At 44.5% G+C, this 15,007-nt stretch overlaps 1 protein-coding gene across 4 annotated transcripts in view; it reads left to right on the forward strand.

The window, feature by feature from the left end:
* The window catches only part of TRAF3IP2 (TRAF3 interacting protein 2), a 39,061-nt gene that overhangs the window by 5,867 nt on the left and 18,187 nt on the right, over nucleotides 1-15,007 (forward strand). For 3 of the 4 annotated variants that reach the window (XM_014531321.1, XM_005883742.2, XM_014531320.1), the window contains one exon: nucleotides 6,685-7,521. In XM_014531321.1, coding sequence (XP_014386807.1) covers nucleotides 6,685-7,521 — 837 coding nt within the window. Of the gene's footprint in view, nucleotides 1-5,875; nucleotides 5,959-6,684; nucleotides 7,522-15,007 lie in introns of those variants that run through there. The other variant, XM_014531322.1, reaches the window with a different exon arrangement.

Here is a 15,007-nt window from a genome sequence, read left to right on the forward strand (position 1 = left end):
AGTGGGTGACAAAAGATAGACGAAACAAGTATACGAGACGAGTGTGGATGGAAGAGTTGGAAGGGGTCGACCTCAGCGAACGTACCTCAATCAGATTGAGGATGTTTTTAGCAAAGTCCAGCTTAGGAGTACCCTAATTAAGTTAATAACAATGTACCTACCTATACAGTTTAAGTTTAAAAAATTTGGCTCTCAAAAGAAATTTCAGTCGTTGTACTGTTGATATTTGGCTCTGTTGACTAATGAGTTTGCCGACCACTGGCCTAGACTATATCAGAGTTTGGTAAACTACCACCTCAGGCCAAAAGTGGCCCATGGTCTTTTATGTACTAACTAAAATATTACTAAAAATGGTTTTCATATTTTCAAAGGGCTGTTTAAAAACAAACAAACCCTCAAAGGCAGAGTATGAGACATATATGGTCCACAAAGCATGAACTGTTTACTATCTGGACCCTAAGAGAAAAGCCCCAATCTCTATGACTCTAATGGGAAGAGTTAGGAGATGTATAGGCTAGAAGATTCAGCTTTGACTAGGAAAGCTACTGAATGTGCCCCTCTCTGCAGCATAGGAATGGTAAAGCGATACCAAGTACACCGCTCGCCCATATTCCAGCTTGTTTTAAGGACCAAGCGAGATATGTATCAAATGTGCCCAAAATATACCTTAGTGAAAAAGATACATCTCCAGACATCATGTTTCTGTGCTATTGTGAGCACCCAAGTATAAAACCAGTGAACATAGTGTAGAAAGAGTTCCCAGACCAAAATAATAATTTTGCTGGCCATGTGACCTTAGGAAAGTTACTAACCTCCCTGCGCCTCGGTTTCCCATCTGTAAAATGTGACTGGCAATAGTTCCTATCAAATAGGGTGCCTGGGAAAGTGTTGTAAAAATAATAACAAAATAACTTTCTATTTTTTGAGAGTTTGATATGGTCCAGGCCCTGCAGTCAGCACTTTATTTACATCTTCTATCCTCACAAACGCCTAGGGAGCAGGTGTTGCTAGTTTCCACATTTGACAGAGGAGAAAAATGAGGCCCAGAGAAGTTAAGTAATTTTCTCAAGTTCACACATCTAACCATGCAGCTGGCAGAGAAATCGTTTAAACCTGGGGGGTTTGACTCTGGGGCCCACGCACTGAAATACACATATTTCCCCACATTCTAGAACCATGTGTTGACTCAGGGCAGGCCCATCTGGAAGACAGCAGGCACGGTTAACTGTGAATGTGCACGGCTTGTTTCCCACACGGGCCAAGCGGGGACTGGTGGGCATGCAGAAAGGGAGGTGGGGAGGATGCGAGGAAAGAAGCTTTTCGATGAACTGTGAGATCAGAAAGGTCGTGTTGTGAAGACTAATCGGCTCCGTTTTAAGAAATGAATATAATTTAAGTCAGGGTGTCCTGAAGGAGAAAACCGGTGCTGGCAACAGACATCAGCAAAGAGTTGGAGGCAGCTCAGGGGGTTTGACTGAGAGAATGGGGGAGGGAGGAAGGGAGGGAGGGAGGGAGGGAGGGAGGGAGGGAATGGAAAATTCTATGACGGGGACACTAGGGAGCAGTGTCACATGGGATGTTAAATCAGCTGCCATCTGGGGTAAGATCTTATCTGCAAATCCAGGGTAGAGTAGAGGAGCTAAGAGGAAGGTCCCAGGCCCGAGGCCAAAAGGAAGCCACAGAGAGAGACCTGGGCAGAGAAAACAGGCAGAGGGATTTGCAGAAAGGTGGGGTCAGAATCCAAGAGCTAGAACCACAGCTCACAGCCAAAGAGCAGTGGGTTCCAGAGAAGGAAAATAGTGTCTCTCGGGTCAGATCAAAGAGAGTCAGAACTAGACTGGCCACACAACTGTTTCAGCCTAGTTGTATGTACTTGGGACTGGCCTGCGTGCCTAGCTTGTGCCCACCCCATTCCCACCTGGGACATGCTCTCCCTCTCCTGGGTGGTCTCAGCAGTGCCTTGTTCCCACCGGTTCTAATCTTTGTGAACATCAGAATCACTAGAAGAGCTTCTTTATTTTTCTTTCTCTTTTTTAATCCTTTAAGTAGATGCATAGGCACTTGGTACAAAATTTAAAAGGTATAAAATGCTCTGAGAAGCAAGACATCCCTCTGGCCCCTGTTCCCAGTCATCCAGGTCCTTTTCAGAGGCGACCGCTGTGCGGGTTTCTGAAGGGGTGGTGTGCGCACATACAGCTCAGAGGGTACAAAGGGGTGCATACTCTGCCTCCTGCTCGCTTTAACTTCACAATAAATCTTGGAGACAGTTCCACACCAGTTCACACAGCACTTCTTCAGTCTTTTTGAAAAGACACAGTGTTCATTGTACAGCTGGACCACAATTTAAAACATCAGTCCCTTTTTGGGCATGTGGCTTGTTTCTACTCTTTGCTACTATACACACTGCTGCATCACCTATCCTCACGGCCACTTCATTTCACAGGACTTCATTTCACATATCACTGGAGAGGAAATCCTTAGAAAAGAAATTACTAGGTCAAAGGGCAACTGGTTACTGCCAAATTGTACAGATTACACTCCCTTGGCAAAGTCTGAAAGAACCCTTTTCCCAGTGGGACTCAAACAAAAACACACAGGAGCCCCGGCCCTATCTCAGAATCTGCGGGTGTGAGGCCTGGGCACCTGTGCTGTGGCTCAGAAAGGGGATCTGAGCTGGAAGCCCCCTTGGGTTCCTGCGGACCTCCAGCCTCTCCCTTCCCGCAGGGATTTGCCGCGGTGAGGCAAGCGTGACATCCAGGCCCGACAGGCTCAGCGTCTCCCAGGCTTCGGAGCTCAGCATTGGTGTCGGGGTGATGCCAGCACGGGGCTCACGGGGTCCTGGCTGGCAGGTCTCCTGTCCCCCTCAGGGTCAGAGCCTTCTTCTAGGTCATAGGTCAGTGATGGCGAACCTATGACACGCGAACTCATTTTTTTGGTTGATTTTTCTTTGTTAAATGGCTTTTAAATATATAAAATAAATATAAAAAATATAAATCTTTGTTTTACTATGGTTGCAAGTATCAAAAAATTTCTATATGTGACACGGCACCAGAGTTAAGTTAGGGTTTTTCAAAATGCTGACACGCCGAGCTCAAAAGGTTCGCCATCACAGTCATAGGTAGAAGACAGGGTTTTCCCACTGTAATCCAAGTGTCACCCTTGTTAGTTGGGGACTGGAGCACAGGCCTTGCAGGGTTACAACCATGTGGACATCATATGGAGAAGTCCTGGAGTAAAACAGGGGGAAATGGAAATGGTTAGAAGTGGTGCTGTACTGAGTGACTTTTTTTAATATGTAGTCTTTTTACAATATTGACATTAAAGACCAACAAATAAAACTGCCAAGAGCTAGAACCACAACACAACCCATTACCCCGCCAGAGTCCTCTGATGTGGCATTTTTGTGTAATTGTTCTCTATGACATGCTCACAAGGGTCCAGGGCTGGGAGGCACCCACATGGTAGGTGGAGGCCTGCCCCACCCTCTGCTGTTCTGGGTGAAGCTCTGAGGATACATGACTAGACCAGCTGCCCTGCTGTCACATGTTCCTATCACACTGGGTGGTGGAATCACCTTTATTCTGTAAGAGCTATTGTGATCAACTCTACCCATGGGTGGGACCTCTTAGGCATGGCCCAGGGCCACCTTGGGGCCTGACACTGAATGGGCTTAATACAATATTAGAGAGAAAGAAAGCGAGGAATAGGGAAGGGTACCCATGTGGTATAATTTAACAAACTCTGAGGACTTGGTCCACCCCATACTCCCTGCTACCTCTCATGGAGCCTGACATTCTCACTGTTCGTGATACTGCCAGCTACATGGGTCTGTCACCTCTTCAAAACAGGCATCAATCATTGATTCATTCAACAAATATTTATTGAGCACCTACGGGTGCCAGGTACAGTTCTAGGTACTGAGAATATAGCTGTGAATAGAGCAGTCAAAAATCACACCTTTAAAGTGTGAACTTTAAATTTGGGGGGGGATGGGTAACAAACAAACAAAGGATGTATTAGACATTTGTATTTCCAATACACATTTGTAGTACATAAGATGAGGATAACTGCTAGAGAGGACAGTACAGCAGGGAGGAGAGTGAAAGGGGCATGTGAAAAATTCAGAGAGGACAGCCAGGGAGACCTCACTGAGAAAGTGACAGCCGAGGAAAGACCTGAAGGGGAGAGAAGGAAAGCCACGCAGATATGTGGGGGAGGAGTGTTCTGAGAAGCAGGAACAATAAGCGCAAAGGCCCTGAGGTAGGGCCTTTGATTTCCTGTTACTAGTTTTGTCTCTTGATCTGGATCACAAGCAACTTGAAGGTAGGAAACATGTTCTATCCGTCTCTAGGAATAATTTTGAATATCTTTCGCTCCATACCCATTTGTACTCTTGGATGTTGTATCACTTGTAGGCATTACCTATTGTAAAAAAAAATAAAAATTCATTAAGTGTGTGCCGAAGGAGAACACCCAGCATAGAGTTGGACACATAGCAGGTTTCACTAATGATTTGCTGTTTGGATATTTGATAGGCATATGTTTAAAACATCAGGGTCCTTTTTTTTTTTTTAAGGATTATTAATCCCATAGCTTTACTAGGCGGCTGCTCATTACCGTGCCAGGTTTATTGACTACCATCCGAGGGGCCCTTTGTGCCTTTCAGACCAGTTTGAACTGTAGAATTGTTGCCGTAAGCTGGGCCTCAGATTTCCAGTTATGTGAGATGTCGGCACTTGTCACCTTTTTTATTGGCTCCCTCCAAATCCCCAACTGGCTCCTCAGCTAGAAGAGCAGAATCTGCAGCTTTTGTTGTTGTTTAGGGAAGCACTTCTAAGGCTTTCACACTTGAAAACCCAGGGAGATCACCCACAGGGGTACCTGAAGTGTGGGTGATGGGAGAGAACCGAGGAACAAGAAAGGGTTGACAGAATCCTGTCCTCTTGCTGGTTGGCTCACTCGATGCCTCTGTGCCCTCCCACTCGGCTGCACCACAGATGCCAGCGGGAGGTTACACAACACTCAGCCAGCCCTTCAGAAAATGCTTGTGTTTCCGGACCAGCTGAAGAGCACGTTGGATGGCATCTCCCATGTCATAGCTGTAGGAAAATTGTAAGAAAGAAAGGAAAGCCATGGTGAGCATTTACACATCACAACCAGCTGAAATGTGTGTGCTTTGGGTAGGTTCCTAATCAGTTTGGGTCATGAGGTCTCTTTTCTGCAGAGCCGAGGGGGCAGGGACACACACAGCCTAGAGAGCAGCCTGGAAAGGGGACAGTAGGAAAGTGGAAACTGAGGCAGGAGGGAGGGCCGGTTGGGAACGAGAGGCGGGCGTTTTCAGAGGTTGTTTGCAGCAGACGGGCACATTTGTTACCAAGTGCGGGTACAGAGAAGTGCTAGCGTTCATTTGGCACTCAGTGGAGAAGCCAGCTGAGGTGTCTTCCTATAGGCAGTGAAGATACATGTGGTAGGAAGGCGCTGGCCCATCTCTGCTCCGAGGGGAAGCATTTTAAAGTGCATGCTGTCTTGTTGCCATGGGGTTGGATTCAGGGCTCCAGAGAAGGCAAATTCATATTTTTCAAAATTTGTCTTAGAACAATAGTTGATGTACATCGTGGCTTTAGGCACAGTGAGCCCTCAGTAAATGTTTGCAGTTGAAATGCTACACGGATTCAAAATATGAATTTTAAAACCCACCCCTGCTGGCACCGCCCCTTTCTCTGCGTGGTATTTGAAGTACACCCTGTGCAAGGCCTGCATGGACCAAACCTCTGAGATTTGTTGTTTTTCCTTCTCCTTCCCTCCCACTACACCTGCTCTGGAGCCTCCTACAGACCACCTGTCACCCCCGGCCGCCTCCCTTCCCCTGGAGCCTAGTGCCCGGGCCTCATCTCAGCCCATAAGGGGAGGCTAATTGTCTTTCTCCTGTTATGTTGATGAAGAGCTCTGTTTCTCCAGGTAAAACCAGGGTCACCTGGGCTGTGGGCTGCATGGCCCGTGGGCTAAAGGCCAGTTTAGCAAACCTTGCTGGTTCAGCCTGCATGTCACAACCCAGGTGGTCAGCTGGCTTCGTGGCAGGCACAGTGCCCGAGGAAAGCAAATCCTCTAGACAACCTAAGTGGGAAATGTCACTGTGACCCTTTTGTCAGTGCTTTTAAACACAGGCTTTTTATTTATTTATTTATTTATTTATTTATTTATTTATTGTTAGGCAACAGTCACACAGCAAAGTTTTAAAAGTTTAAAAGGTAAAAGCTCTCCCTCTCACATCTCTTCTCAGCTAAGTTCCATCCTCAAAGACCACAGTGTAGCAATGTCCTGTGTTCCCTCCACACGTTTTAAACATTCACAAGCACACATGAAGCGGCCGCACCAGGATTCAGTTCTCTTTCCTCGATCCTTGGCCTTTGATGTTCATGTGTGTCTTCCCCATGTGCTACCTGCCACATGACGGTCCAGTCGCATTCTTTAAATCGCCTTCCAGATAAAAATATCTTAATAAGCGTGAGTGCCTTTGCCTGGAGGATCAGTAAACAACTGTGTGACTGGGGCTCTGCCAGCACAGTTGGTGTCACACTACTGTTAATCGAAACCATCCCTTCAGCGAGGTCCCTTAAGGTCATAAAGTGGGCACTCCAAAACAGGATCTGTCCTCTTAGGCTGCGGCATGTTTTCTCGTTTCAGAAACGACCATGAACCGAAGCATTCCTGTGGAGGTTGACGAATCAGAACCATACCCGAGTCAGCTATTGAACTCCATCCCAGAATATTCCCTGCAAGAGGGATCAGAACCCCCTGCTCCAAACATAAGGAACATGGCACCCAACGGCTCGTCTGCACCCCAAACCCCTCACCATTCCTCGGAAGACTTTTCTCAGGCTCCCCCTCGCCTGCAACTGGTAAACCACCAGCGACCTGTGTCCCGGCAGATCACCTGCCTGCGCGCTAAAGTCCTGGAGGAGAGTGAAGACAGCTTCTGGAGGAGACATCCGGACCCGGGCAAAGATCTGCCCTCGGACTCCTCCGGGGCCAGCGAGCCTAACCCCGAGTCTGTGGTTGGGGCCTTCTCCCCAGAGCATCAGTTTTCATTTAGGGAAAAGCGTAATCAATGGCTGGGATCTCCGCTCTCAGCAGCTTCTCCTGACACTGGCCATGGCTCAGGCAAATCGGACCAAAATTTACCTAATGCCTTAGCAGACTCCTCAAGCAATAGCCAAGAGATGGTGCAATGGCCCCAGCCCCCCAGGCACCGAGCAGCCCCAGACGTGCCTACCATCGACACGGGGTACAATTCCCAGCCCCAGGATGTCCTGGGCATCAGGCAGCTGGAAAGGCCCCTGCCCCTCACTTCCATGTGCTACCCCCAGGACATCCCCAGACCTCTCAGGTCCAGGGAGTATCATCCGTTTGAACCTCAGAGGCACCCAGCGTGCGCACAGATGCCGCCTCCCCACCTTTCCCCACGGGCTCAGTGGAACCATCAGTACCATCGTCCTGGAGGTCCCATTCACCAGGTGCCATGTAAGTGAGATTTCTCTCCTCTGGACATTCTGGGCTGGGCAACAAAGTAAACGAGGGCCCCAGGTCAGTGCCTCGTGTCGCAGATCAGCACAGACTGGTCAGGCAGGATGCAGGGAGGGCATTTTGCTTCTCGTAGTGCTTTCTGTGTGTGGTTGGATTTGCAAGAGGCTTTGGAAGAATGCTTTATCTTAGCCCAAAACCTGTCCCACTTGGAACTGGCTTCTCTCGGTACCTTTAAGGACAGAAAAGATTCCTCTGTCTAGTTAATTTAACTGAAACCGGCCTAGAGGCAGGAGTATGAACTAATGGATTTCTACAAAATGTACTTGTTGCCCTGATTCTTGGGCATCTGGATTCTTCCTTCTCTGCATGCTTCCTCCCCATCTTAGATTTGGCAGAAAAAGGGGCCTTTTAGTAAAAAAAAAATCAGAAGGTGCCAGAATGTCATTGAGACTCTGGATTCATGCCATTACATGAAGATCAAATTGCTCCTGTGATTCTGCTGCTTGAATCCCTTTGGAGACCTGAGCCATCTGCGTCTACCCTACCTTCCAGCCACACCCCGGACGCAGCCCCCTGACTTGTCTAGCTGTTTCACATCCCAAGTATTTGCCTGTGCTCTTTGCTCTATCTAGGATGTTCTTTCCCTTCTTGTGCATGTGACCCGGCTCTATACCTCTTCTTTTTCTTTAACAGCTTTATTCAGATCTAATTTACATACCGTAAAGTTCACCTTTTTAAGTGTACAATTCAATGAATTGTAGTCTATTTGCAGAGTTATACGACCATCACCATATATATCTTTTAAGACTTCGCTCAAGTGTTGCCTCTGGAAACCTCCCTAGACCAGTCCCTCCTTTAGGATCTCTGTTGCCTTCGTTTCTGCTTGTCAGGGCCCTAATAACCAGTCTCTCTACCTCTCTTTACAAAATGCAAGCTTTCGCACATCAATAAAGATGTATTTTCAATCTATAATTCCCCAGCATTGAACACAGTGACTAGCACATCCTAGATTCTCAATAAGTTACTTCTGGATAAGTGAATGAGTGAATAATATGTATCAGTGCATTAAGCATCTCTGAAAGTGATAAAGTCTCAGACTGAGATGGAAGGTTCATCAAAATCCTTGGTATTCAATCTCCACCGAGGCCACTGGAAAATAAAGATAGGGCTTTACAGATCAAACACAGGCCTCTGAGATACGATACTTTTCTTAGCAAATAAACTGTACAAAAAGCAATTCAAGTGATATAAGAAGAGTCTGTCCAAAGACCTGACACCTAGCTTTAAAATAAATTATAGAAATAATTACAAATGCTGTAACCAATCAGAGTTTATGTGTTATACATGTGCACTTAGTATAAAGGTTCCTAAAGTGAATGGAACAGTACAGCAATTAATGATTTTTTTTTAAAGGAAGGAAGTAGAGGAATTTAAATTAGGAGAAACAGATGAGAAGGAACATGAGTTTCAGAATAAGGCCAGGAGATGCGAAAACAGCAGGGCTTGCGGAGGAAGAGCCTCTGAGGCCTAAAACTGAGACCCAGAGGGTTGGATGTTGGGAAGTCACCTGACTGGGAGCCTTGGACACCACTGCCTGCTTTGAGTGCCCAGTAATAGCATGTGTGTGGTGGCTGGGGTTCCTTAAGTAAGAGAAATGAACTTTGACAGGGTCAGGGTTGCATTTATTTCTCAGTGATTTCCAGGTTAAAAGGGAATACTTTATGAGAATAATACCACAAACTGATCATAACAGTAATATTTATTCACTCTCAAAATGGAAATATGCCCAAAAGTTCAGTCCATATTTCCATCACCCAAATATAAGTCTTCACTGGGTTCTTTGACATATTTACTTCTGTTTCTTTTTTCTTTGTTTACACATTCAATGTAAACTCAAACTAGTTTCCAATGACATTTAGTGCACTACTTTTAACATTTTAAAATGCTGCATAGTATTTCATCTGATGAATCTACCAAATTGTTTTCTTCTCCATTGTGGGACATTTTAAATAGTTTCCAGTTTTTTATCCAATAAGCAATGACATGACAAACATGATGTACGTTAAGTTGTTATCTGCATTTCTGATGAATTCCTTAGATTGATGTGTAGATGTGTGAATACATCGTCCAGGGCTTTGGGATACTAAGTCCCAAGCAGTTGCTTTTATCTACTAACAGGATATGATGATAGACCAAGAAAGCATTGATTTATTATCATATGAGGGTTCCAGGAAGATATTCCTATTCGAAAATATTTAAAGTGGCACCATAAGCAATCCAGTCGTTGGAGGTGAGCATTGCCCGCTCTGGGCAGGCTCCTTTCAAACCCAAACACTCCTGCCTGGGAACACTTTCAGCCGCCAGGACCTTGTGACCTGACTTCTTTCATCAGGTCCCTTGCCTTTGCTTTCTGCATTGTTTCCTTCTATCGAAGGGGAGGGAGGAAGGGGGCACCTAGGATCCTGGGAGTGAAGAGAGGTGATGAAAGGCAGAGAGGAGAGAATTTGGACAGGAAAGGGGAACAATTCACAGAAAATATACAAACGGCCAATAAGCATATGAAACCAAGCTTAACGTTACTAAATTTAAGAAAAGTTTATATGTGCAAAAATGTTAAAGATACCTTTTCCCTAATGAGGTGTACATAATTCAAAAACCTTGAACACCATCCAGTGTTAGTGGGTTTTGGAGAAGGGAGCACTCCCATCTGCTCTTGGTAGGAGTGTAATGGGCACAGTCTCCCTGAAGGCAGTCCCACAAAAGTTAAATGTGCTTCCTCTTTGGCCCAGCAGTCTCACTGTGGGAACCTACAGAAACACCGAGTGAGCAGGTAAAAATGCGTGCTCAAGGACGGTTGGTAAAGCCTTGTTGCATGAGAGTAAAAATAAAAACGAAAATGCCTATCAATAAGGGGACAGATAAGTAATCTGTGACTAACATACAGTGGACTAGTAGGCTCCTATTACAGAGTAAAATACACATTCTGACATTTAAAAGAAAAGATCAAGTGGAAAAGCATGCAGTGTAGATTCTATACATGTTATTTTAAAAAACTGTATGTGTTTAAAAACTACATACTAAAAAATCTGGCCCCAACCGTTAACAGTGATCATGGGAGAAGGGGACAGGGAATTACGAAGAGAGGGGGAGATTTTCCTTCTAACTTCATGTACTTTTGCTACATTTGTTATAGCAAGCAAGTATTACTTTTATAATTAAAAATAAGTAAAAGAGAGAAAAAAGAAAAGGGAAAATGAGAGTGTATAGACAGGCTCACCCTGATTCACCCTGCATATGCCTTGGATCATGGGGAATGGGGTCAGGGTTGGGTCCTTTTTGTCAAGGATGCCCAGGGCTTAGGGTTTTTCTGTGTGGCAATGAAAGCCAAGAATATTTTAGGAGACACACCCCCCCCCAATAGCCAAGGCTTCCCGCCAGGTTGCTGTGAGGATTAAATGAGGTAATGTATTAAAGATACTAGGCGAGTGGCTGGCTTATAGTGAGCCCTGAATAACTAGCAGCTCTCAGTTACTGTTATTTAAATTAAAATCCTGCAGCACAGCTCTGCAGAGAGCTCCTCGACTTCCAGATCCCTTTTGCTGGTACAGATTTTAAGTATTCAAAGCATGTGTACAATGCTTAGTTTCATGTCGGGGCTGTAACTGCACTTAATTGCCAACAAAACCACTTCAAAGGAGCTGTTCACCTAAGGGATGCTTGTGCAGTTGGAAACCATGGCTACGTGGTTCTACTCAGCTTTAGAAGAGCATTACTTCCTCATCCGTTAATGAAAATATAAATAAATAATGATCACCACGCAAATGGCATATCTTAGCCTTTGCAAGTTAAAGCAAAAATGGCTACTGGTCTCCCCTTTCATGTTAAAAAAAAAAAAAAGTTTTCAAAGCAAGTGGAGAAGTGGAAATAAGCCTGTCTCTCCACCCCTCCCCTCTACCCCCCTTTGGAGATGGCGGCCTGAGAATCCTTCCAGGGAAGGTCACCAGAATAGAGATCATGACTGCAATCAAATGAAACCTATAATACAAATAAAGTAGAAAAAATAATGTATTAAATCTAAAGAGGCTTTATTTTACTATAAAATTCTTGCTTTCCCTATAAGGAGACCGAATAAAATAAAACTGTGGACACATGCCTACTATTGCTCATGTGGACCCCAAAAATGTGATTATTTGCATGTTAGAATGCACGCACAAATACAAGTAAGGAAAAGACAAACCAGATGGAAGAAATGATCAAGAAAGGAGTTGCCCTCCAGGAACCACAGCTGCTTATAGCTGGGAGCGTTCCTGTAACAGTTTATGTTGGCTCTTTTGTTTCCTGGCTAAACTGCATTATATCATAATGTTTTTTGACAACTTGAAAATCAGATTTTATTTTTTCTTTCATAAACTCATCTAATCCATTCTTAATAAGGAAGAAAAATGTTGAATGTTTTGTCTGATAAGTGGAAAACCTCATTAGGATTTGGCTTAAAAATTCCAAGTGGTAAAAACCCAGGAACGTGAAGACCGTGTGTACTCTGACCAAGAGGGTCATAAGATTGACAAATAACCTACCATTCTGGGCGCCCATTTATGATTGTAAGATTTGTGGTGTGTGTTGTGATTAAGACTGCCTCAGAATCGAGGCGTTGCCATGCTAACAAATCATTTGTCTATCACACCACCCACCACCTTCTATTCTTCATCTCGCACAGAATAAACTCTCTTGATGAAATTTTAGACTGGGGACAAGTTAGTGGGGGAGATATTTTGGGGCAGTAATTCTTAAGTCTACCATGTAGGTGGCTGCCAACTTGCACGCCTCTCCTCACACACTAACAAGTGTGGGTTTGTGTTTCAAAACAGACACCTACAGACACACAGATTTTCTTTCTCTCTCTACTTATTTTGAGCTACTTAAGGGAACTGTATCCTATTTATCTGTGTTCACCGAGGGTCTAGCTCTAGCCATAGAAAATCAATAAATATTTGTTGAATGAATACAAAGAAACCTGCTCCCTACTTCCTGGGGAAAGGAGCAAGACCTAAGCATGAGAGAGCTCCTGTGATATCAAGCCTTGAAAAGGCCGCCTCTAATTGTCTCAGGGGGGAGGGGTGAATGGAGGGAGGTCCTTGGGATTTGGAATCAGAACTTGTCCATTCACTTATTAATTTATTCAACGAATATTTGCCAAGTACTCCGCTAGGCACTGAGTGTACATTGGTAACTACAACACATGGGCTTGTCTTCCACAGTCTACTGGGGAGATAGATAAATAATAGAAATCAGCAAATAAAATAAGTGTAAGTGCTATGAGGGAAATAACCAGGTGTTAGAAGAGACATTAATAGACAGGATGGCAAGAATTTTTTTTTTTGAGAAGGACACATTTGAGTTGAAACCTAAAGGATGAGAAGGTCAAGGAAGTAGGCGCTTGCTAAGGTACCGAAAGCAGGGCTGCAGCGGCGTGAGCAGGGAGAGACTTGATATGCTAGACAATGATGGATGCAAGGGCCATCGTAAGGAATTTGGATTTGATTCTAAGTTAAACTTCATTAGGAAAACAGAAAATTGAACTCTATAATCCTGAACAAAGAACTTAGAACAGTGCTTGGCATGTATCAAGTACTCAATAAATGTTAGCCGTTATTATATATATAGTACTCACCTAAACTAGTAAGCCTCTGTCAAAATAGTAAAACAATATTATCAAAATTTGAGCAATGAAAGATATTCATCTATCTACTAAGCATAGTTTTTATTTAGCAACTTTCCTATACAACCAGCCAAATTCCAGACAAAACCAAATTCCACTTACAAGAGGGAAAGCTTGTATTTGCTATTCCCTCTCATATTCAATATTTCTTTGTTTTAAATAATCAAAGGGCAGCATGAAGGACTGTTCTGTCAGTACCCTAATTTAAAAACTAGATGAGGTGGATCATTTTGTCTGCTCACATAAACCAGTTTAAGTTTTTACCGTAGGTGGCCATTTCAGAAATGAAAGTTACAGCTAATCAAACACTTAGCCCACATGCCTTGGTGATTTTAATGATAAGATTTGTTGCTATGAGACAAAAACGTGTTGTGCGGGAAATAATCTGTTAGAGATCATATGACCTGGATTCAAAGCTTTTGATTAACAGCACTAACATCCGCCTTCTGGAAAAGAAACAAGCCTTATGATTAGAGCTGGGTAGTCCTTTTAAAGCAAATAAAACATTATTAGCTACTTATTAATGGATATTAGAAGCAAACATTATTTCAAATATTAAAAATGTTCAAGCCCACTAACAAAGTTTCTCTTCTTTTTGTTTTTAATATTTTTATTGACTTCAGAGAGAAAGGGAGAGGGAGAGAGAGACAGAAACATTGATGATGAGAGAGAATCATTGATCGGCTGCCTCCTGTGCACCCCACACTGGGGATCGAGCCCACAACCCGGCATGTGCTCTGACTAGGGAATCGAACAGCTTAACCACTGATTCACGCCAGCTGGGCAATTTTTCTTTTTTTACCTTGTCTTTCTTCTTCCTACTTTCAGAGAGAGACACACACACACACAAAAAAAGACAGCTAATGAGAGTGATCTAGATCAGTGGTCACCAACCTTACGGACCTCATGGACCACCAGTGGTCCGCAGACCACCAGTTGGCAACCGCTGATCTAGATTACCCAAGACCTAGCAGGCAGAGGGTGAATGGCTTCCCTTTCAGTGTGTGTGTGTGTGTGTGTATGTGTGTGGAGTTGGCTTTGTAACTGCTTAGTCTTCATTCATTCATTTATTGAGCATCTCCTGGTGCCAGCACTGTGCTTGGAGACGTGATGGCAAACAGACACAGGCCATGCTTTCACAGGATGCTAGGAGGGAAGGCAGACAAGAAGTTGACAACAATCATGCTTACTTCCACAAACACATGCTAAGTGCTATGGAGAAAGTAAAATGGGTGGGGGTAGGGTAGGGTAGGGCAACTGGGTGAAGGGGTGATATCTGAGCCTCTGAGCCCTGAATAGCAAGAAGTTGATCTGTAAAGATACAAGGCAAAAACATTCTGGGCAGAGAGGATGCCAACTCAAGGTCCAAAGGTGGGGACAAGCTTGGGGTGTTTAAGATGAATGATGGCCATGATGGTAGTTGGGGCTTGGTGAGCATGTGAGAGCATCATAGGAGATAAGACCTAGAAGGACGGGGATCGGATCGTGCAGGGTGGATTTTAAGTGCAATGGGATCTCTGGACAGCCTGGTTGTACCTACAGCTGGTTTTGTAAATGGTCCATTCATGCCAGATTCATCTACAAGCAGGGCAGGCTTCTGCCTGGTGGCCTGATCGCAGGGATGCTTTCTCTAGCTGGGGAAAGGAGCAGCAGTCGTGACCTCCCTGTTGGCCTAAAACTCCAACTGGCCATCTGGACCCCTGGAATATATCTGACCTGCCCAGGGAAGCTGTAAAAGCAAAATCTGCCTAGTGTATCTTGTCC

The sequence above is a fragment of the Myotis brandtii genome, unplaced genomic scaffold (assembly GCF_000412655.1).
Source record: "Myotis brandtii unplaced genomic scaffold, ASM41265v1 scaffold8, whole genome shotgun sequence".
In the NCBI taxonomy this organism is placed as follows: Eukaryota; Metazoa; Chordata; class Mammalia; order Chiroptera; family Vespertilionidae; genus Myotis; species Myotis brandtii.